Here is a 21,798-nt window from a genome sequence, read left to right as displayed (position 1 = left end):
GGTTTTTCTCTCATTCTCCTGTGTAGGAAATTGAGTCTAGACATAGGTAGATTCCTGGACTGGAATAAATTTGGGAAACTATATTCTTTTGTTGGTTCTGTTCCATCCTTGGGAGTCACCCACAGAATGCAATGAGGCACAAAGGGATACTTTCTGTATTCTGCTCGACTGAGCTGTTGCTGAAAATGTGGCAACATTCACTCAGCCTATGCACCTCTTTTCTCTCAGTGATGGTGACAGAGTATCAGGCTATGAATACTGTGATGCTGGTGGAATTGCATTTGTTCCATCCAAAGTATATTTATGCATAGCTAGATTGTTGTCACTGCTGTTGATGAAGCAATGCCTGTCAATCCTGCAATTTGATGCCTGTGTCAGAAAATCTTAATTCCCACCATGACCACATGCACAGTAAAAATATACATTTTCACAGAAAATAAATGTCAGATTCCTGCATTTTAATGCTGCTTCAAATCGACTGCATAAAGCACACTGGAAAAATATTAGGAGGAAAACTGAAACCTTGCACGGATATAGCCATAACAATGAAAAGATATTTACTCTGAGGCACTCTGAAAGGATCAATACTCTCGAAATAGTGAGAGAATCACTACATCAACTGGACAGAGCCCAAATCAAGATTGGATGGCCATCTGTCGGGGATGCTTTGATTGTGATTTCCTGCATGGCAGGGGGCTGGACTGGTCTCTTCCAACTCTACGATTCTATGATTCTATGATTCTATGCCCAGCTTCCTCAATATACTATATGTGTTTGTCTGTCCTTCTAGCTTCACTCTTTCTTGGGAAACTCCCAGCATTATAATACTTCAATGGAAGGAGTTTATTTGGATGAGAATGGTGATCTGGCAGCTGACTTTCATATCGTAAACTGGGTGGTGTTTCCAAACAAGTCCACTGCTGGCATCAGCATTGGGAGAACAGAGGGACAGGCCTCCTCAGAGATCAAGCTCTCCATTGATCAGAATGCCATTGTGTGGCCGCAGGGGTTTAACCAGGTGGGGAAATCACTTGATTCCATTTCATGTTTCTTATCAGACAATCTTACACATTTCCACACAGATATATCCCACCTTGAATTAACTGAGGTTACTCCTACTTTAAATCAATATAGGATTGCAAGTTTAAGCTGTACTGCATCGTATATAAAGAACTTCTATTCAATTAGTTTATAGTCAAATGAAAGAGAATAGGAATAGAAACAATGGGCCCGAACAGACAGGCCAAAATACAGCTGCTTCAGGTCACTTTGGAGATATGCTGTTTAAAAGATGCATGCATCCTAAGAGGCTTTGGTGCAGCTTCTGGCCTCTTAAGATGCAAGTGTCATTTAAACAGTGTAGCCAAGGGTCCGTAGGGGAATTTTATTATGTTGTTATTAGCTCAAATATTGCAAGAGGCGCTGGCCACAAGAGCCCACCGAAATCGCCCTCCCAATATGTATACGGAGTAGACCAGGGGATCCCAATAAATAAAGCTGAGACGGATATTAATAACTAGATGCCTAATTTATTAAAGCAGGGGAAAAGCACATGTGTTGCGCATACACTCACACACACACTCAGGACTCAGGAAAATTAGGGTTGGAAAATGGGAACAGATTTCAGGCGTTACTAATGGAGATGCTTACCAGAATGTAGATTCCCTCCGGGAAGCGAATGGAGTGATGGACAGTGAGACAAGTCTGCTCCGCAACCTGGGTTTGAGCAGAAATGCCGGCTACCAAAACAGAGGTCTGACTGACGTGGAGCAAGTGGACCTTGAAAATGGTGCACTGAGCAGCCAAAGTGGGGACTTTTTATAGGCCAAATCTGGCCTGAGGCAATGAGGCTGGCTTGGCCGAAACAAAGGTGTTCTAAAGATTTTCTTTTCACCTGGATGTCTGCTTTAGATAGTATAAAGGGCTTATGCCACTTGGACAATAGGTTCAAGGAGGAGGTTGATAGCTTCAGGGAAGGCAATCCTTTCACTCTTCCCAGCCTTGAGATAATCCCTTCATGCGACTTCCCTGGACCCTCTGAGATGTTAATATGGGAACTCCCTTAGGGGAGGTGTGCATGTCCTCTCGCTTTGCCAGTAATGGCGGACAGGCTTGGAGTCTGGCCAGGGGTCATCCAAGGATTATCGTTGATTCCAAAATTTATATTGTAGCATGGGTAACAAACAGCATACCTCCAAAGTGACCCGAAGCAGCTTTATTTTGGCCTGTCTGTTCAGGCCCAATAAGCAGCTTTCCTTCACTTCTTCACAATCCACTTTTCTGACCTTTAAAATTATAACCAGAGTCCAGTAATTCAATGGCTATGATATATAATTTAATTTTCTTTGCCTAACACATACACATCCCACCATCATCACCTCCCCCCCCCCCCCCCGTTAAAATATGTTCCCAGACTTGGGACTTAACTTGAGAATTGAAGGTAGGAACTTCAGACTTGACTTGAAACTTGGAGTAAAAGACTTGAATACATGACTGGCAACAAGGGACTTGTATGCTCCCTGTAGCCATCTCCAGTTAACAACCTGACTGCTGCTCTGTGCGCCAACTGAAGTTTCTGTGCACTTTTCAAAGGCAGCCCCACATACCACGCGTTTGGTGCACTAGCTTTAACTGTGCAAAAGCACTCCTGGGCTGGTCACTGCTGAAACCTGGCTCAGAGATTAAGCCAGGAATGCTCCAAAACTGCAAATCTATGTTTTCAAGGAGAGTGTAACCCCATCTAATACAGGTCGAAACCCTAATAGGATCTATTCCCAGATGACTTTTGACTGGCCACAAACACCTCTGTCTTTTCTGTATTAATCGTCAACTTGTTTGCTCTCATCCAGTCTATTACAGCCGCCAGGCACCAATTTAGCACAGAAACAGTTTCCTTGGAATTAAGAGGAAAGGAGTGATAGAACTGGGTATCATAAGCATACTAGTGACACCTGACTTCATAACTCAGAAAAACTCTCCCATTTAGGTGTTTAAAAATGTAGGGGACAAGACTAAACCCTGACAGACCCCACAGGACAATGGCCAAGCAGTCAAGCAGGAATCCCCCAGCACCACTTTCTGAGAGCGCCCCTCCAGGAAAGAATCGAGCCACTGTAGAAGAGTACCTCCAAGCCCCATCCCAGAGAGGTGCCTCTGGAGGATGCCATGGTTGGATGTATCGAAAGCCCTAGAGCAGAACCAACAGAACCTGCATTTTAGAAGTAGCTGTTCCCTTTTTTTACTGAAATACAGTGCATAAATCTGTTTTTTGTAAGCCACATTTCTGGTAGAGGTATCTTAAACCCATGTTTCTAGTCACCTGTGTACACATGTTGAAGTGCACATGTAAACAAAGGTGGGATACAGACCACCCCTTTGGGGCGGCCTGCACCAGCCCCTTTCCCCGACGGATCAGGGCCTCAGCGGCCACAGCAGCCCCAGACACCCCAATCTGCCATTTTTCCAGGCCTTGGGGAAACGGCAAAAACGCCGCTTCCCCGCAGCCTGGAAAGGGGTGTCCTTGGGGCTTCATGCCCCAAGGACACCCTGACAGCAGTGGGGAAAGGGAGAAAGGGGCTGCTCAGGCCCTTTCTCTATGTATCACTGGTGCAGCCGTTTAAAGGCCGCGGCAGAAGGAGCTCCGATATGGAGCTCCTTTTGGTGCCACTGAAAGGGCGCCACAAGCGCCCTTCAGCGGCACCAAGACATAACGGCCGTGCCGCACCGTTTGGATGTGACGCGGCCGTTACGTCAAAATGGCGGCGCCCGTCTGTACAGGGCACTGCCATTTTGACGCCTCCATCACGTGCTAGGGGTGAAGCCAGTATGGATGCTGCGTCTTCAGCCAACCCCTAGCACATGACGAGGGCGGCGCAAAGGCCAACAGACAGAGGTTACTAGAGAGAAGGCTTTTTATGCATTGCCATTCATTATGGAGTGTCTTCCCAAACACCTACAGTTATCATATATTTTTAACAGTGGTGCTGATGGTTGGGGATTGTTTTTGTGCTGTGGATTTATTCTGTGTATTCTGAGGTCCTTTTCATTTTGTTTTGCATTTTATTTCATAGTTTTAAACCTCTGTTTGTAAATTATGCAAAGAATGTTCTGCTGTTCTTTCCCAATGCACAAATATTGAAAATAAATATTTACAAATAAATTATAATTGCAATATAAATAACTGATTTATTTCTATGGATAAGTAAAACTTCCTAATTATCAGTATGCAAAGGTTTCTTGTAGCGCCTTTGAGACTAATGAAAGAAACTAGTAGCATGAGTTTTTATAGACTAGAGCTACTTCCTCAGATGCATAGTCTCAAAGGTGCTACAAGATCTCTTTGCAAATACTGATTTGCAAGACTAACACAGCTATGTCCTTGAACCCTAGCTATCACATACTGCTGGATCCACCTTCTCTTTTTGCTTAGACTGTACCCTTCTCTAGATGTACTGAAAGCTGTCACCCTGGATTTACCAAACTGATTAAAGAAGATGAGCCAATCTGCTGTTATGCTTGTGCTCCATGTACAGAAGGAACAATCTCCACTCAAGAAGGTAAGTGTCTCAAATCCAAAAAAGCTGCCTTTGAGGAATAGAGCAAACTTTCACTTATGGTTGACAGATTTTCCAAAACTGTCCAATGTAGCAGGTCCCAATAAGATAGGAAGGACTCAGATAGGACAACAATGTCTGGCAAGGAGTTTGAACCTGACAATATAAGGGGATTTCTGAACTCTCCAATATAGTAAAGTGGCTGGAGTGTGGGCCTTAGAATAGAGAGACAAATAGGGATTTTATTTTACAGACCACTCTACTGGGAAGGTTTTTACTTTTAAGGAAACACTTCATTTATAATGTCAAGACTTTGGGGAAAATGGCAGGATAAAAACATAAAATCAGTATCTACAGGATTAGCAGGTGCAGGTCCAAAACACACTGCAGAAATCGTCCGTTTGAAACCGCTTTAACTGCCCTGGCTCAATGCTAGCAAATTCTGGGAACTGTAGTTTTGTGAAACATTTAGTCTTCTCTGTCAGAGAGCTCTGGTGACACAATAAACTACAATTCCCAGGATTCCCTACCACTGAGCCAGAGTAGTTAAAGTAGTCTCAAACAGGATTATTTCTGCAGTGTGTTTTGGACTATAGGGCCTGAACAGACAGGCCAAAATAAAGCTGCTTTGGGTCACTTTGGAGGTATGCTGTTTAAATGACACACACATCTTAAGGGGCCAGAAGTTGTGTCAATGTCACGCTCCAGTCCTTAGTACTGGGGTGTGGCTTTGCCGTGGCTTCCGGCCTCTTAGGACACATGCAGCATTTAAACAGCATACCTCCAAAGTGACCCGAAGCAGCTTTATTTTGGCCTGTTTGTTCAGGCCCATAGTTAATAAAAAATATGTATTCACAGTGTACTCCAGTAATGAGAGAATAGCAATAAGAGTTTATGATAAGGTGTTAGTCACCCCCAATCCATCTCCAAATAATCAGGATAGTCATGGTAACAACCTCCTCTTCCAGAGGATGAAAATGCTGCTGTTGGTTGCTGAATGACAAAACAGCTGCCATTAAGGACTGGTCCTGAACTCAGGCTTACTAGAGAGGTTAGGAACAATAAAAAGGGCTTTTGGGGGTATGTCCACAGAAAAAGAAGGAAATGGCAGGCCCCTCTGTGCAGTAGATGGCAAAATGCTAACAGGGGACAGAGAAAGGGCAGGATTACACTTTATTTGCCTCAGTCTTCTCAGAAAAGGCAAAGGGTGTTCAGCCTGAGGATAATGGAGCAAAGGACAGAATAGGGGAATTTAAGCACAGAATAATAAAGAGATAGTACAGGAATGCCTGTTTAACCTAAAAGAATATAAGTCTCCAAGACCAGATGAACTACATCCAAGGGTATTAAAAGAATTGGCAAATGTAATATCAGAGCCATTGGCAATAATCTTTGAAAACTCCTGGAGAACAGGAGATGTCCCAGCAGACTGGAGAAGCACAAACGTTGTCCCCATCTTCACAAAAAAAGGGGGGGGGGGGCGGGACAGGATCCCAACAATTATTGTCCAGTTAGTCTGATATCAATACCAGGAAAGATTCGAGAGCAGATCATTAAACAGAGAGTCTGTGAACATCTAGAAAGCAATGCCATAATCACAAAAAGTCAACACGGGTTTCAGAGAAACAAGTCATGTCAGACAAACCTGATCTCTTTTTTTTTATAAAATTACCAGCTTGGTAGATGAAAGGAATGCGGTGGATATAGCATATTTTGATTTCAGTAAGGCCTTTCACAAGGTTCCCCATGACATTCTTGCAAACAAGCTAGTGAAATGTGGGCTAGACAAGGCATCTGTTACATGGATTTGTAATTGGTTGACTGGTCAATCCCAAAGGGTGCTCAGCAATGGCTCCTCTTCATCCTGGAGAGAAATGACCAGTGGGGTCCCACAGGGCTCTGTCTTGGGCCCAGTGCTATTCACCATCTTTATCAATGACTTGGAGGACAGAATAATTATCAAATTTGCAGACAAGATCAAATTAAGTGCAATAGCTAATACTCCAGAGGACAGGATCAAAATTCAAAATGACCTGAATAGATTAGAATAGATTAGAAACCTTGGCCAAAGCTAACAAAATGGAAATCAACACGGAGAACTATAAGGTACTGCACTTTGGGCAGAAAAAATGAAATGCATAGAAATAGGATGGGGGATACATAGCTTAAGGAGACTATGTGTGAAAGGGATCTAGGAGTCCAAGTAGACCACAAGTTGAACATGAGTCAACAGTGTGATGTGGCCAATGCGATTTTAGACTGCATCAATAGAAGTATAATGTCTAGATCAAGGGAAGTAATAGTGCCACTCTATTCTGCTTTGGTCAGGCCCCACCTGGAATATTGTGTTTTCTGGGCACCACACTTTAAAAAGGATGTTGAGAAACTGGAGTGTGTCCAAAGGAGGGCAACTAAAATGGTTAAGGGTCTGGAAACAAATCCCTATGAGGAACGACTTAGGAAGCTGGGGATGTTTAGCCTGGAGAAGAGATTGTTAAGAGGTGATATGATAGCCCTATTTAAATATTTGAAGGGATGTCGTATTGAGGAGGGAAGAAGCTTGTTTTCTGCTGCTCCAGAGAACAGGACCCAGAACAATGGATGCAAGCTGCAGGAAAAGAGATTCCACTTCAACATTAGTAGGAACTTCCTGACAGTAAGGGCTGTTCAACAGTGGAACAAACTCCCTCGGAGTGTAGTAGAATCTCCTTCCTTGGAGGTCTTTAAACAGAGGCTGGATGGCCATCTATCGGAGATGCTTTGATTGAAAGTTCCTGCATGGCAGAATGAGGTTGGATTGGATGTCCCTTGTGGTCTCTTCCAACTCTATGAGTCTATGATTCTATGGTCCTGAATGAAGATGTTGACCTGGCATGTGTTAAAGAGACCTGGATAGATGAGGCTGCGGTTCGGGGTTAATCTCTCTCAGCTTTGCTCACCAGGATTCTCTGTGAAGCAGCAGACAAGACCTAGGGACCGAGGAAGGGGAGTGGTACTCATCTAGGGGAATAATATCTCCCTGACCTGGCACCCTGTCCCTCAGTCTGCAGGGTTTGAGTGTGTTTCTTTAAAGGTGGGAAACCAGGGCAAATTAAGGATTCTGTTGGTGTATCACTCTGCTGCAGTGCTGTCTCCCTTTCTGAGTTAGCTGGAATGGTCTTAGAGGCAGTGTTGGAGTCTCCATCTCTTATGCTGCTGGGAGATTTCAACATCCATGCTGATGCTAACCTGTCAGGACCGGCCCAGGGCTTCATGTCTACCATGACAACCATGGGTCTCTCCCAAGTGGTATCTGCCCCCGCTCCTGCTGCTGGGCACACTCTAGACCTTGTTTTCTGTACAGGAGGGGATGATGGTAATCTGGGAATGTAGCATCTTTCTACCCCATGTTTTTATATTGTATGTCGTTATATTGTATACTGCTTATATTTATGCTGTACCCCGCTTTGATCATTTTTTTTTGGAAAAGCGGGCTATAAATAAACAGTATTATTATTATTATTATTATTATTATTATTATTATTATTATTATTATTATTGCTCCATTCTCATGGACAGATCACCTTTTGGTCAGGTTTAGGCTTGTTGGGAATCAGATGGTTTTTACCATTAAAGCCCTATATGGCTTGTGTCTAGGTTATTCAAAGAACTATGGCGGGATACAGACCGCCGATTTGGGGCGGCCTGCAGCTGCCCCTTTGCGCCATGTATTGGGGCCAGGGCAGCCACAGCAGCAGCCCAAAAGCCCCAATATGGTGCTTTTCGGGACCAGGGAGAAGCGGCAAAATACCGCTTCTCCCTGGTTCCAAAAAGGGTTGTCCTTGGGCTTCATGCCCCAGGACAGCCTGGGAGCCGCATCCAGGGGGGGGGGGAGTTCCCGCTAGTTGCCACGGGAATGAGGTGCCCTCCGGGAAAGAGTTCCGTTTTGGAGCTCTTTCCTGCACTGCGGTTCAGCTGCCACAAACGGCCTGATGTGGTGCGAAGATGGCATGCCCGCGCTGTGCTGTTTGGGTGCTGTGCGCCCATCATGTCAAAATGGCCGCCATTTTGACATACGGAATACGTGCTAGGGTTGCAGGCCGTCTGTAAGAGCCATCCCGAGGCAACCCTAGCACATATTCATTCCATGCTACAAGGCCCGTCTGTCGAGGGCCTATATCTCCCTTTATGAGCCAATTAAAGTTCTAAGATCATCCAGAGAGGGCCTTTTGTTCTGTCCCACCATTCTCTCAGGATCGCTTGGTGGGAACAAAGGAAAAGGCCTCCTCAGTGGCTCCTTCCAAGACTCTAGAGCTCCCTCCCTAAAAATACCAGGAAGGCCCCATCCTTGCTCTCATTTCGGCCACAGCTAAAAAGTCTGTGCCATCAGACTTTTTCAAACGGATGAAAGTTGGGCTTTTAAATGTTGTGTAATTCTGATGTCAAAGTTTGTATATGGTTATTAATACATTTTAAATTTTTCTGTGTAATAATTGATTTTGATACTCTATAGCTACATTTTAATTAGGTTTGTATTATTTTAAGTTGTACTCTTTAAAATTTGTTAGGTGTCTTGTATCCCTATACAAAGAGAATGGCAGGTTATGACTAATTTAAATATAGAAAAATAAAGTTCCATTAAAACAGTACATTACAACAATTAAAAGCATACTCAATCATAATTTAAAAACATAAAGACATGTTGTTGTTGTTGTGTGTCGTCAAGTTATTTCCGACTTAATGGCAAACCTAAGGCGAACCTATTATGTGGCTTTCTGGGGCCATGTGCCATTTAAAAACTATCCTTGTGCCACAATAATGTACGCTCTCATACTTAACACATCACATGGCTACATATTTCAAGACATATGACATACCACAGATTATCAAATAACATGTAGTGATGTTCTACCTGCCTTTATTTCTTTTCAGATGCTGACTATTGCCATCAGTGTCCAGATGACAATTATTCAAATAAAGAACACACAGAATGTATTGCAAAGATTATCAGCTACCTCTCCTATGAAGAACCTTTGGGAATCACCATAGCTTTCTTCGCCCTATTCCTATCCTTAAGCACAGGTTGTGTCTTAGGAATCTTCCTTCAATACAAAGAAACAGCCATGGTCAAAGCCAACAACCGTGATCTCACCTACATGCTCCTTGTCTCCCTCCTCCTTTCCTGCTTATCCTCCTTTCTCTTCATTGGTCAACCACAGATGGTAACTTGCCTTCTCCAACAAACTGCCTTCAGCACCATCTTCTCAGTCGCTGTCTCTTCCTTGTTGGCAAAAACCATCATGGTGGTGGTGGCCTTTATGGCCACAAAGCCAGGGAGCAAGATGAGGAAATGGCTGGGAAAGACCTTGGCCAACTCCATTGTCATTTCTTGTTCTGGTGTTCAGGTGGCCATTTGTATGATCTGGCTGGGAATCTCTCCCCCTTTCCCAGATGCTAACATGCACTCCCAATTTAGACAGATCACACTTCAGTCTAATGAAGGATCTGAAGTCATGTTTTATATTTCCCTTGGCTACATGGGCTTTCTGGCCACCATCTGTTTCACTGTGGCTTTCTTTGCTAGGAAGTTGCCAGGGGCCTTCAATGAAGCCAAATGTATCACCTTCAGCATGTTGGTGTTTTGCAGTGTTTGGGTATCTTTTGTGCCAACATATCTGAGCACCAAAGGGAAATACATGGTAGCTGTGCAGGTCTTCTCCATCTTGTCCTCCAGTCTGGGGTTACTGGGTTGCATTTTCATCCCGAAATGTTATATTATATTATTTCGGCCAGACATGAATACAAAGGAACATCTGATTATGAAAACTCAATATGGTTTCTAAATCTCTTTGTTCCCTTTTTATTATTGTGCCTCTGCTTTGTCCCATAGAATGAAACAGACATCTTCCGCTTTGATTGATTTATCTAAACCAATATTAAAGCATAGGTCTCCTCTTCTCACATGAATTATGAAACAAGTCAATAGTGATGGGTGGGATAAAGATATAGAAAAACTAGAAGGAGTACACAAAATAGAAATACTGATTTCAAACTTATTTTATTGGTTGATATAAAGAATGCAGTGAGAAAAACAAAGAAACAAAACATATAAATCAGTAAAACCTTATAAAGGATAAAAAGAACAATGTAGACTAAGGGGTGAGTAACTCTTGATCAGAATTTATCTTAAGGTTTCCTTCTATAAATCAGGACATGGTGCTGGAGGTAACAAGTTTTGGTTTTGAATGTCTACATAAGAGATAAAGTGATAGTAATATTAAAAAATAATGTCTAATTACACAGGCCAGGACTGGAAATGGAAACTGATGTGCTAAATAAAGATGAATATGGGTTTGTCTGTGTTTCAGAAGTGAGAAAATAGAAGATGGCATTACAGTTATCACTGTCTTATGTGCCTTTTGATTTTGAATTTGATTCCCTGTTCTCAGTTCTTTTTTCAACCAACTGTTGAGCGAATAGCCTAAGTCATTTATTTGACCTTACACAACACTTTTCAAATGCATTCTTATGCTCTTAGGCAACTATACTTTGTGTACTTTGAAGTAGCGAGAGCATCTGTGCTTTCAAGTATTCTAGAAATCATACTTCAGTGGGCCTAATTTTCAATGTAGCAACTTTGCGGGAGAACAGAAACAATTTCTGTATGAACTGGACTTTGGATGTCCTGAAGTGAGTGTGTTATGTTGGAAAGACAAAAATGATTTCTGGCATAAACAACAAAGAGATACACTCTATCAACACCACAAAGACAAGACCTTGCACCAGAAGGCTAGGCAGCCTCTTTTGATTCCGTATGACTACACAGGCTTCCAGTGGTGTTCCTGTGCATCTGGATGTGCACACATAGTATAATAGTGTCTTTGCACCACTTTGAGGAGGACATTTGGATGTTCATTTGGAGTTGTTTCTTTAGTTCCTAAAATGTGGTACATTCACTAATCTTCTCCCTTGTGGACACATTAAAAACCATATTACCAAAGAGTTGAATTTCACAAACATGCTTTCTCCATCTATGCACCTGTGCATGGAGCCATAGAGAGTGCCCAGGGTGTTCCATCAGTTTTTCTATGTGATCATTGACAGAATCATAGAGTTGGAAGAGACCACAAGGGGCATCCAGTCATGCAGGAAGATACAATCACAGCACTGCTGAAAGATGGCCAGTCAACCAGCCTCTGCTTAACAACCTCCACCACACTTGGAGGCAGCATATTCCACTGTCAAACAGCTCTTACTGTCAGGAGGTTCTTCCTAATGTTTAGATGGAATCTTTTTTTCCCTGTATTTTAAATCCATTGCTCCCTATACTGGGGGCTGTCTATACAAGGGGGGAGATGTCCAAATGGACAAACACACCTGTTCTTCCCTGTTAGGGTTACCATATTCAAGCCCTCATACCCTGGAATCTAATTTGCATGTTATGCAAATTATTGTGCAAAACGTAAAGGAGGAAAGAACATATGTTATGCAAATTGTTATAAACATGCATATTACTAATTTGTGCTCTGATCATGCAAATTCAACCCGTTCATCACTGCACTGTTTCTACCATTAAGTTTCAACCTCAGTATTAGTACCAGTACCAAGCGAAGAGCTCTCTTTTCCTTCTTGTTTGCCCCAGCTGGTGTGGAGGCCTCCAAGTAGCCGCAGAGGCTGGTTAAAAGTGAAATTCCACCATGCAGCCTAGCCCTAGGCTCAAGCTGCTGACACAATCACCACACAACACAAAGCCATCTCTGCTTTCCTTTTCCACCTTCTGGGCCTGGTGCAGGGAGGGATTGGAATAACCTGATTAGATCCTTCATTTTTGCCAGTTGTTGTCACCTCCACTCTTTCCATTCTTTTAGGAGGCTATTTTGAGCTCTTTCTTTGATCTGCACTATGGCTCTTGCAACTGTTTTGTTTTGTTTTACTGGAGTATTTTTTTTCTGGTGGTCGTATGGTTTATGGGCAAATTTTCTCATCCCTGTTATTTTTTATCCCCCTCGCCCCCCCTCCCTTAGAATTAAATTATGGAGCAAACATGACTTGTCACTGAGGAACTGGTGCAGTATACTAGTAAGAGAAGTCTTTCTTGTTCCAATTTGTCTTCAAATTAAAAAGAAACCCTCTTGAGCAATGATTCCCAAACTGGCTATGTCCCCCCCCCCCCCCCGCACCAGAGCATGGTGGAAAGGTCCAAGGGGGTGAAGATGCGCCTTTGCCCTTTCTCCGCTGCTGCTGCTGCTGCTGTGGACCGCTCTCCTTAGGAGGAAAGTGAGGCCGTGGCAACAAGGTCCAGAGGGCCATGCCCGGCCCTCTCCTTCACTGCCATGTCACCATTCTCCTCAGGAAGACAGCAGCACTGTGGCAGTAAGGTCTGGAGGGCCATGTCCAGTCCTCTCCATCACTGCCGTGGCATTGTTCTCCTCAGGAGGAAAGTGGTGCTGCAGAAGCAAGGCCTGGAGGGCCATTTTTGGCCTGCTCCTTCACTACCGTGGCACTATTCTCCTCAGAAGGAAAGTGACGTTGCGGCAGCAAGGTCCAGAGGGCCGTGTCCAGTCCTCTCCTTCACTGCCATGGCACTGTTCTCCTCAGGAGGATAACGGCAGTGTGACAGCAAGGTCCAGAGGGCTGTGTTCAACCCTCTCCTTCACTGACATGGCACCATTCTCCTCAGGAGGAAAGCAGCACTGTTGCAGTGCCGTGCCACCACAGTGAGGCCTGGAGAGCCACACTGCTGTGGCACCACATCAACGTGGTTCAGAGGGCTGCACTGTTGTGGCACCGCAATAGCAAGCTCCAGACATCCACACCCAGCCTCCTCCTTCACTGCCACAGCACCATTTCTCACAGAAGGAAAGTGGTGCCACAACAGTGAGTTACGGAGGAACAGACTGACAGTAAGGTCTGGAGCGCTGCAGTGCTGAGGCACCACAACAGAGAGGTCCAGAGTGATAGATTGACAGTGAGGTCTGGAGGGCCATGCCCATCCTTCTCCTTCACTGCCACAGCACTGTTCTCCTATGGAGGAAAGTGGCTCTTTGGCAACAGAGTCTAGAGGTGTGTGGTGGAAGCACCCGATGTAGTGGTTCTCAGCCCACAACTTTGGGAGAGGCCAAATTTGTATCACCCATCTTCTGGGGTGTCACCCCCCAGTGCAGTCCTCATTACCATGCCCCTCTAGTGACACCACTGCTGCTGCTGCTTTCTTTCACCACACAGGCTGAGAGAAGAGGCAGCAGAAAAAACAATGTTGGTGGGGTTGCAAACACTTGAAACTGTGTGGGGGAGGCATGTCTCTGGGGATGGAGTAGGAGGAGTATCTAGGGTCAGTTCTTGGGAAGAATCCTTTGCCTTTGAGTAAATTTTGTACTTAAAATCTATCCCTTTCCTATCTATACCAGGGGCTGTGAAGACTGGTCACTAAGGCTGGCCTAGGGGCAGAGTCTTGGCGTGGCATCCATACAATGCACACCCCAATTCCGCCTAGGGTTGCCATAACCCACCGGCGGGTGGGAATTTCCCGGTTTTGGACCATTCTACACGGTCCTGCTCTGGTTTGGCGTTTGTCCCGGGTTTGTACCCGCCCCCGGGCTTTGTTGGTGCACCGCTGCGGCGGTGCCTTTGGCTGCTCTTGCGGCCGCTGCCACCACCAATGCAGCTGTTGCTGTGTGGCCTGCTGCAGCCACTCCTCTGGCCGCCGCCGCCATCGACGCGGCCTTAGCTGCCACCGCGGTTCAGCTCCGCAAGCTGGGCCCTGTGTCCCGCGCACCCACACTCACAGTTCTGCGTGGGCGCGCGTAGGGCTCTGTCGGACGCTAGAGCTCCTCCTATTGGCCAGCAGGCTGGCCAATAGCGGAACAGCCTGCCCCCTGCTTCAGGAGTCTGTGACTGCTGGCAGGGGGCGGGGCTGTTCCAGCTCTCTGACCCCATTGGCCACTCAGCTTAAAGAGGAGGAGCTCTCCTCTGTTTACTTCCTGCAGCCACATGGGCCGGCAAGGGACTGAGGTGGCGGGCAGAGGAGGGCAGCGGGCTGCAGCAGCAGCAGCAGCAACAGCGGCAGACTGAGGCAGCAGAGGAGAGGACCAAAGGTAGGCCTCTGGGCCGGGGGGGAACATTTTCAGCTTCCCCCAGTGTGAGTCACTTTGCAAAGGGACCTTCCATGATTATCAATATTATTATTATTATTATTATTATTATTAGCATGCAAAGAGCTAGCTGTGTGAGTCAGTTTGCAAATGCCCAAATGTGCTTCGTGTGTGTTTTGGAATGGGGGGAAGGGGGTTAGCCAGAAAGGAAAGTACATATCTGCCATCTGTCTAGGAATAATGCCAGAATGTCCTCCATTTTGAGCATGCCTAAGAAACATGCATGTATATTAACATTTTTAAAAAAGCATCAAATTTTTTCACGTGTCCTCCATTAAAAAAAAGTGTCCTACATCTGAAAATGTTGTCCTACATTTGTCCCGGTTTGGAGGTCCTGACTTATGGCAACCCTAACTCCACCCCCATGGCAGCATGATGCCAAAAGCCACTCCACATGATGCGTGGCATAACGGTGCTCATCTGGTGCTGCGTTTACACAATGCAGCACTAAAGGAGCGCCTTAAAGCTGCAACACTTTGGCTATTGCCTCTTTCCAGGGTGCAAAAAGTAGCCACTTTTGCAGCTCTTTTTTGCGCCCCGGAAATGCCAGCTCAGGACTGCAACTTGCAGTTGCCACAGCCCCGGCGGCTGCAGGCCACACTTTAGCGGTGATAAGCACAGCCTGCCAATCTCCAGTCCAGAGTATGTGGTCTCTGCAAAGCCCCTATATTGTATATGCACTGCAAACCCCCCTCTTCAACAGGACAAAGGATTGAGAGTCATTCATCTACAAGGAAAAGCTTTTCTGTTTGCACCTGGTCCCCTTCCCCCGAGAAGCTGGCTGAGCAGCGACTGAGAAGTCTCTTTTGCACCCTGGCCTTTCCCACAAGGCCAGCATGCACCTCATACCAATCTTAATGCAAAAGTGTTTATCTAGGAGATGTTTCTTGCAAAGGTTCACTGATCTGCTCAGGAAAGTGCACAGAGCCACAATGATGAGCCTTGAATAGGTATTTTCTCCATCTGTCTAACTGTGCATGGAGTGGCAAAGGGCACCAAGGAGTTTCTGTTTCTGTCCTTTGTAATTATCAAAATCATGGTCACTGTAAATTGTCAGTGCTCTGGGGTTTACTTTAAAGAATACTAATTTCATAAACATCATAATTAAGAACAACACGCAATAACTTTCTATACTACAATAAAAAATGCTAGCTTAGAGATTCTCTAGGACTCTTTCAACAAAGGAGGTCTGGAGCTGCTAACAGTCACATGAAAGGTCATGCTGGTAGGCACACTGGAGAGATACCACTCCTGCTGACCCACACCTCCCTTGGGGCAGTGAAGGCAAAACAGTCAAATCTGATAAGAAATTGAAAAGAGACATTCAGTGGTTATAAACCAGAGAGTTACATTATCCGTGCTGCCATATCCATTGGGCATATTACAGTCCTACCACAAGCTTTCTTCAAACCATCCAAAAATTTCTTAATGTGGGAGTAATTATAGGGTTTTAGAAGCATTCCATTCTGTACACAGCTACCCCTTCCCTATACAGGTTGAGTCCAAAATACTCCAAAATTGAAAAATGTTCATAAGGGTGGGTGAGATAGTAACACCTTTGCTTTCCAATGGTTCAATGCACACAAACTTTGTTTCATGCACAAAATTATTAAAATTATTGTGTTTAAAAGTGCCTTCAGGCTATGTGTGTAAACTGTGTATGAAATATAAATCAATTTCGTGTTTAGACTTGGGTCTCACCTCCAAGGTATCTCATTATGTACTGTATATGTAAATATTCCAAAATTCAAAATACTTCTGATCTCAAGCATTTCAGATAAGGGAGACTCAACCTGTTCAACTGTCAAGATACGAAGCACCAAGCACACACTGCTTCTTGATCTGTGCTACTTAATACTATTGAATGTGTTTTTACTTGCTGCAGTGGGTTTGCTCATATATTACTTATTTTTCCACAGTTCTTTAAAAATGATTAAACTTCAGACCACAAGTGTGAACAGGCAATAAAAAATTTGATCTCCTCAGTACAAAATTGTAAGTGTGAATGGGCCCTTTGTCTCTAAGAACAACCTCCCACCACCATCATGATGCAGCCATGTTGCTGAAGCAGCGCCAGCCTGTCTCTGCTCAGTTCTCTTGGCCTAACCTTAGGATTCTGAAGTGAGCAACAATGGTTACTGTGGCAGTCCTTGGCCAAGTTATAAGACAAAGGCATACTATGGAGAAGCTCCAAAATTGGGAACTTTCAATGGCCTATGCTACACTTGTATCCCAATAAGACCCTCCCATCATGATAATTGCACCAAGACAAAAGGATGCTGCTTCTGTGCAGTAAAGAAAAGTGGAATTATGCTTTTTATACCCTCCTCCCATCTTGTCAACAATATGCAAAAAGAAGGCCTGGTGTAAACTTTAGCAATTGTTTCAGTCCCAACACTGCGGAGAGTGGTACAGTACTGATAGAGAGAGAGTATCTGGGCAAAGCTAATACCATGTGCCCTGAATAATTTCTTAATAACTGTGCATAGCCTACCTTGGCAAAACAAACTAATTAATGATTGCACTGCAAGACTGTAACTTTGGAACTGGATTGGTTACAAAAGCTTGGTTGCTACTGGCCAAGTGAAATCCATCCAGACAAATTGTGGGAACCCATCTTTTTCTGTTCATAAGCTTTGAAAATAAATAAGGGATATTAACTAAATCAATCATGTGCATCCTAATGCAATATATATATATGCACACATATGGAGATGAGATTCACTCCAAGCTCACAAATCTGTCCCCACAAAGTGCACAGGACACCACTGATAAGTCTTGGAAAAATATTTTCTCAGTCTGTGCACTGGTGCATTAAGCAACAGAAAGCAACACGGATTTTGCATGATCTTTATAATTATCAAAATCATAGTTATTGTAAACAAATTGCAAGTGCTCTGAGGTTTGCTCCAACAAACAGCTTTGAAACTAAAAAAAATAAGGATCATAATCAAGAACAACATGCAATCACTTTCTACAGTTAATGAAAAATGCCAGTTTGAAGATTCTTTGGGCCTCTTTTTATTAAGGGCTCTGGGGCTGAAAGCAGTCGTGGAAATGGTAATTGTGACAGGCACACTGGAATGATGCTTCTCTTGCTCTTTATGCTCTTGCTGTCTCAGGTTTTCTGTGGGGCAATGAAGGCAAGATGCCCATCAAACATAGCAAATGATCTACAGGCCCCACTGAATTATTATAAGCCAGGGGACTATCTCATCAGTGGTGTCATATCCACAACAGCTATATTAGCTCCACGTTATGATTTCTTCAAACCACCCAAAACTAAGTTCTATTTGTGAGTACTGCTTTTCTAGATTATTCCTAGGATAGTGGGTTGTGCACTGGTTAATACTGTTGAATGTGTTTTGAGTTGCTGTAGTTGCTGATTTATATATTTTCTTTATTTTGTTTCAACTGATACAGTTCCTTAGCCATCTCTGTTATGACATTAAGCCTAAATCAGACATTAGGAATGGGACTACACAAAAAGAATTGCAGAATACTTCAACCTTCCTAGGCATTCCATCTTGGACCTCAAAACAGCAGTCAATGGAGGGTGGGGAAGAGATTATTATTACTATTATTATTATTATTATTATTATTATTATTATTATTAACCTTTATTTATATAGTGCTGTAAAGATTGGAAAGAGAAACAGCAGAATTGGAATGTATCCACAAACTCCGGTCCACAACAGCAGATTGAACAGAGACAATGGTTTCCTGGCACACTATCCCTATTATAACAGTAGTAAACACCCCACCATCATGAGGGATCTCTTGGCCTGTATATTACATCTCCTTTCTGGTTCTCAGATAGCATCACACTAGATTCCAATAACTTCCATCATCATTCTTGTGGTTATCTACTCACCTTGGCTTGAAGCACCATCTTTCCTCCCACCTTTGCCCAAAATTATTAATTAAAACTGTGAACCTCATCACCATACCAAGTTTTGCATTTCTTTTGCTATTCACAAATATAGCCTGCTCCTAAGGGTCAGTCCCTAGGCACTTCATCCCATGTATCTGATGAAGTAGCCTTACGTCTATGAACGTTTATGCTACCAATTTCTCTCAGTTAGTCTCAAAAGTGCTGCAAGATCCCCTTGCATAATGACATTAAACATTCTCTTTTATGTTATCAGCCCTTAAAGTTTGGAGACATGTCATCAATTTAGTAGCATACTCCTTTGGAAATCACTACAGAACAGGCTATCAGAGTATCTTCAGTCAAAAGCAAGCCAAGAGCCTTAAGCAATTTGTAGTAATGGAAGGATGTGTATGTGCATGGACTTGTGTATATGTGTGTGTTTGTGTATGTGTGTGTGTAAGCAGCATTTTTGTGCATTTAGGAACAAGAATGTCATCAATACTGTATTTGCATTTATGAAATGTTAAAAAAGCATGGGTTTAAAAGCAATCCAACACTTTAGTGATCTCCAGCAAACATTTGGCATTCGGTTTTCCAAATCTAAAAATACCCTTCAGATATGACTGAGGTTGTGTGGTTCTGGGTGCAAGAGAAATGAATGACCACCTGAAAACTCCATGTGATGTACTCAAAGCTATGTATGATGTCCCCATTGTTGGCATAAAGGAGTTGAATATCTATAATGAATTAAGTTAGCTACCTAATTTGTTTTGTTTTGTTTTTAATCAGTTTAATAAAGAAAGAGTGCTTTCATTCATGCACCCTAAGCATGAGAACATATAATAGTGGAAACATGGTCATAGGACATAGGTTGGGTCTATTGAAAGTGAATTTGTTTCACATTTAGAAACTGCAGGCATAATGTAGCATTACCTCTGGGCAAATGTGTTCATGATCACATATTACAGCTTAAAATATTATCTATGTTGAATGAAATAATATACTGTTCATAGCATAATAAGCTACTGTTAAATGTCCAAAGGACTGTGCCTAGAATTTTAAGCTAAATGATAATTCATTGGTTAGAATTGGTTATCACAATTTTAGAGAACATTTGCATAAACACTGAACTACATAAAAAAACTGCTCTAGGGAGTTTACACACGGGGACCTATGTGCTTGCATCCCGAAAATGATTGAAGTGCTTGCATCCCGGATAAGCACGCATTTGTGCTAATGATTTTCACATGCAGAATTGGGTGGTTTAAACCATGGCTTACTCCTTAGTTTAAACCAAATGACTTTTAAAAAAACATTTCTTTTTTTTTAATTGAATATTCATTCACACACATACATAATAACACACTTACAGTGAGCCCTCCACATTTCTTGGGGTTAGGGGTACAGGATCCCTGTGAAAGTGGAAAAAACAAAAATAAAAAACCCTAATTTTTTAACCTGAGAGAACACCTGTCTAGTCCTCCAGCACAATTCTATGATCAACATCTGCCAGAAATTGACCATGTAAATGCCTAGAGAAGTGTGCTCTGTATATTTCTCCAGGTCCTCCACTGAGACTTTTAATGTAAATTAACCACAGAGTCACGCTGGAGGACCTAGAAATTCCTAGAGAGAACATATTAATCAAATCCACGAATAATCAAATCCACCAAAGTCAAATCCACAAATGTGCAGGATCGACTGTAGGCTATTATTACTATTCTCCAACTCTCTCACTGGAACCACAACTGGACTGTTTGAATTTACTATAAGCCTTTTAACTATAAGACTTTATTGGCAGTTGTTTTGTTGTTGTTGTTAGACCAGTACCCCTTGTATGTTGCTTCTTTTTAATCACTTTATTTAAAAGTGCAAGAAATGCCTTTCAGAAATAAATCCTATAGTTAACATAAGTTCAAACAAAAACTAACTTTTTAGCACTTTTTAAAAATAATGAACAATTATTATATAAAGTTAATGACCATAACATCTGACCTGTATTTTGCTACTTAATTTTCTGGTTTAATCCTATATTGGTGTAGTCCTACACATTAATGCAAAAAACTGGTTTAAAAAAAGAGGAGGGTCCCCTCTCTGATTTGTAGCTCGTATACTAAAGTATACAGGAATTTGTCATATATTTTTTTTCTAACTGGAGAATAAAAGTTTATGATACACATTTTGTTGCAGTATAAAAGGAATGAGGTTTGGGCACATCCTGCTCTTTCTTTTTGCCATTCATAAGATCAACAAGAATCCAAGGCTGTTGCCCAACATCACTCTGGGCTACAACATCTATGAGGACTATTTCAATGAATGAATGACTTATGAGGCTCTAATAGATCTGCTGTCTTTTGACCAGAAGAATCTTCCAAACTACAAGTGCGGGAGGCAGAATAACCTCTTGGCAGTTCTTGAAGGGACCGACTCTGAAATCTCCAGCCAGATTTCAACCATGTTGAGCAGCTACAAAATTCCACAGGTATGAATTTGGAGGGTGGGAAAATGGTGTATTTATTTACAAGATTTATATCCCACCTTTCTCCCGCAGTGGGATTCAAGGTGGTTTACAATATATTTAAAAAATACAAGGTTAAAACATTTTATACAAAAGTTAAAAATAAACACCACTAATAACTAAAACATTGATAAAACAGCCTAATTCAAAACAAGAATAAACATTAAGACAGCATTCAAATAAAATCTAGCAACCAAACGCCTGCCTAAATACATACATCCACTTTTGCAATCTGACACGATAACTTGAGGGGCCATTAGAATTCAAAGGCATGGCCATGTTAGACTAGATTAGTATGCAGAGGGATATCAACACTGCTTTAACTGTCATAGCTCCATCCTAAGGAATCCTGGGACTTGTAGTTTGTTATGGCCCAGTTGATACAGTTGGGGGTAGACAAGGAATGGGTGCCAGGCAGATCCAGTTTGGGAGGCAAAATTGGGATCTTTGGGGTGCGGGCTACCAGGGTCATGCCCAGTTCAGGGCAGATGGTCTGCCCTACCTTCAGGTAGCAGGGGAACCGTGAGTCCATGTAGAATCCCAAATATGGCATTCCAAAGCAGGCAGACTGGGTGAGTCAGTTTCCATCTATGAGCAGGCAGGCCAATCGATCCCTGGATGTGAATCCATGCTGGAGCCAAACCTCTATTATTATTATTATTATTATTATTATTATTATTATTATTTCTTAATCCTCCTCTCTCCATGGATTGAGGCAACAAA

The 21,798-nt window shown here is 43.0% G+C and overlaps 1 protein-coding gene across 1 annotated transcript; it reads left to right on the top strand.

Moving 5' to 3' along the window:
* Positions 1–829: 829 nt before the first annotated feature.
* Positions 830–10,375, top strand: LOC149320982 (vomeronasal type-2 receptor 26-like). The gene is made up of 3 exons (XM_089481843.1): positions 830–1,018; positions 4,430–4,556; positions 9,465–10,375. The coding sequence occupies exons 1-3, from the start codon at positions 833–835 to the stop codon at positions 10,373–10,375; spliced, it is 1,224 nt and encodes a 407-aa protein (XP_089337969.1). The 5' UTR covers positions 830–832.
* The last annotated feature ends 11,423 nt before the right edge of the window (positions 10,376–21,798 follow it).

The sequence above is a fragment of the Sceloporus occidentalis genome, unplaced genomic scaffold (assembly GCF_023333645.1).
Source record: "Sceloporus occidentalis isolate IW3139 unplaced genomic scaffold, rSceOcc1.0.p SCAF_1, whole genome shotgun sequence".
NCBI classification, from domain to species: domain Eukaryota; kingdom Metazoa; phylum Chordata; class Lepidosauria; order Squamata; family Phrynosomatidae; genus Sceloporus; species Sceloporus occidentalis.
The sequence above is the reverse complement of the archived record's forward strand: the minus strand, read 5'-3'. Positions and strand labels throughout refer to the sequence as shown.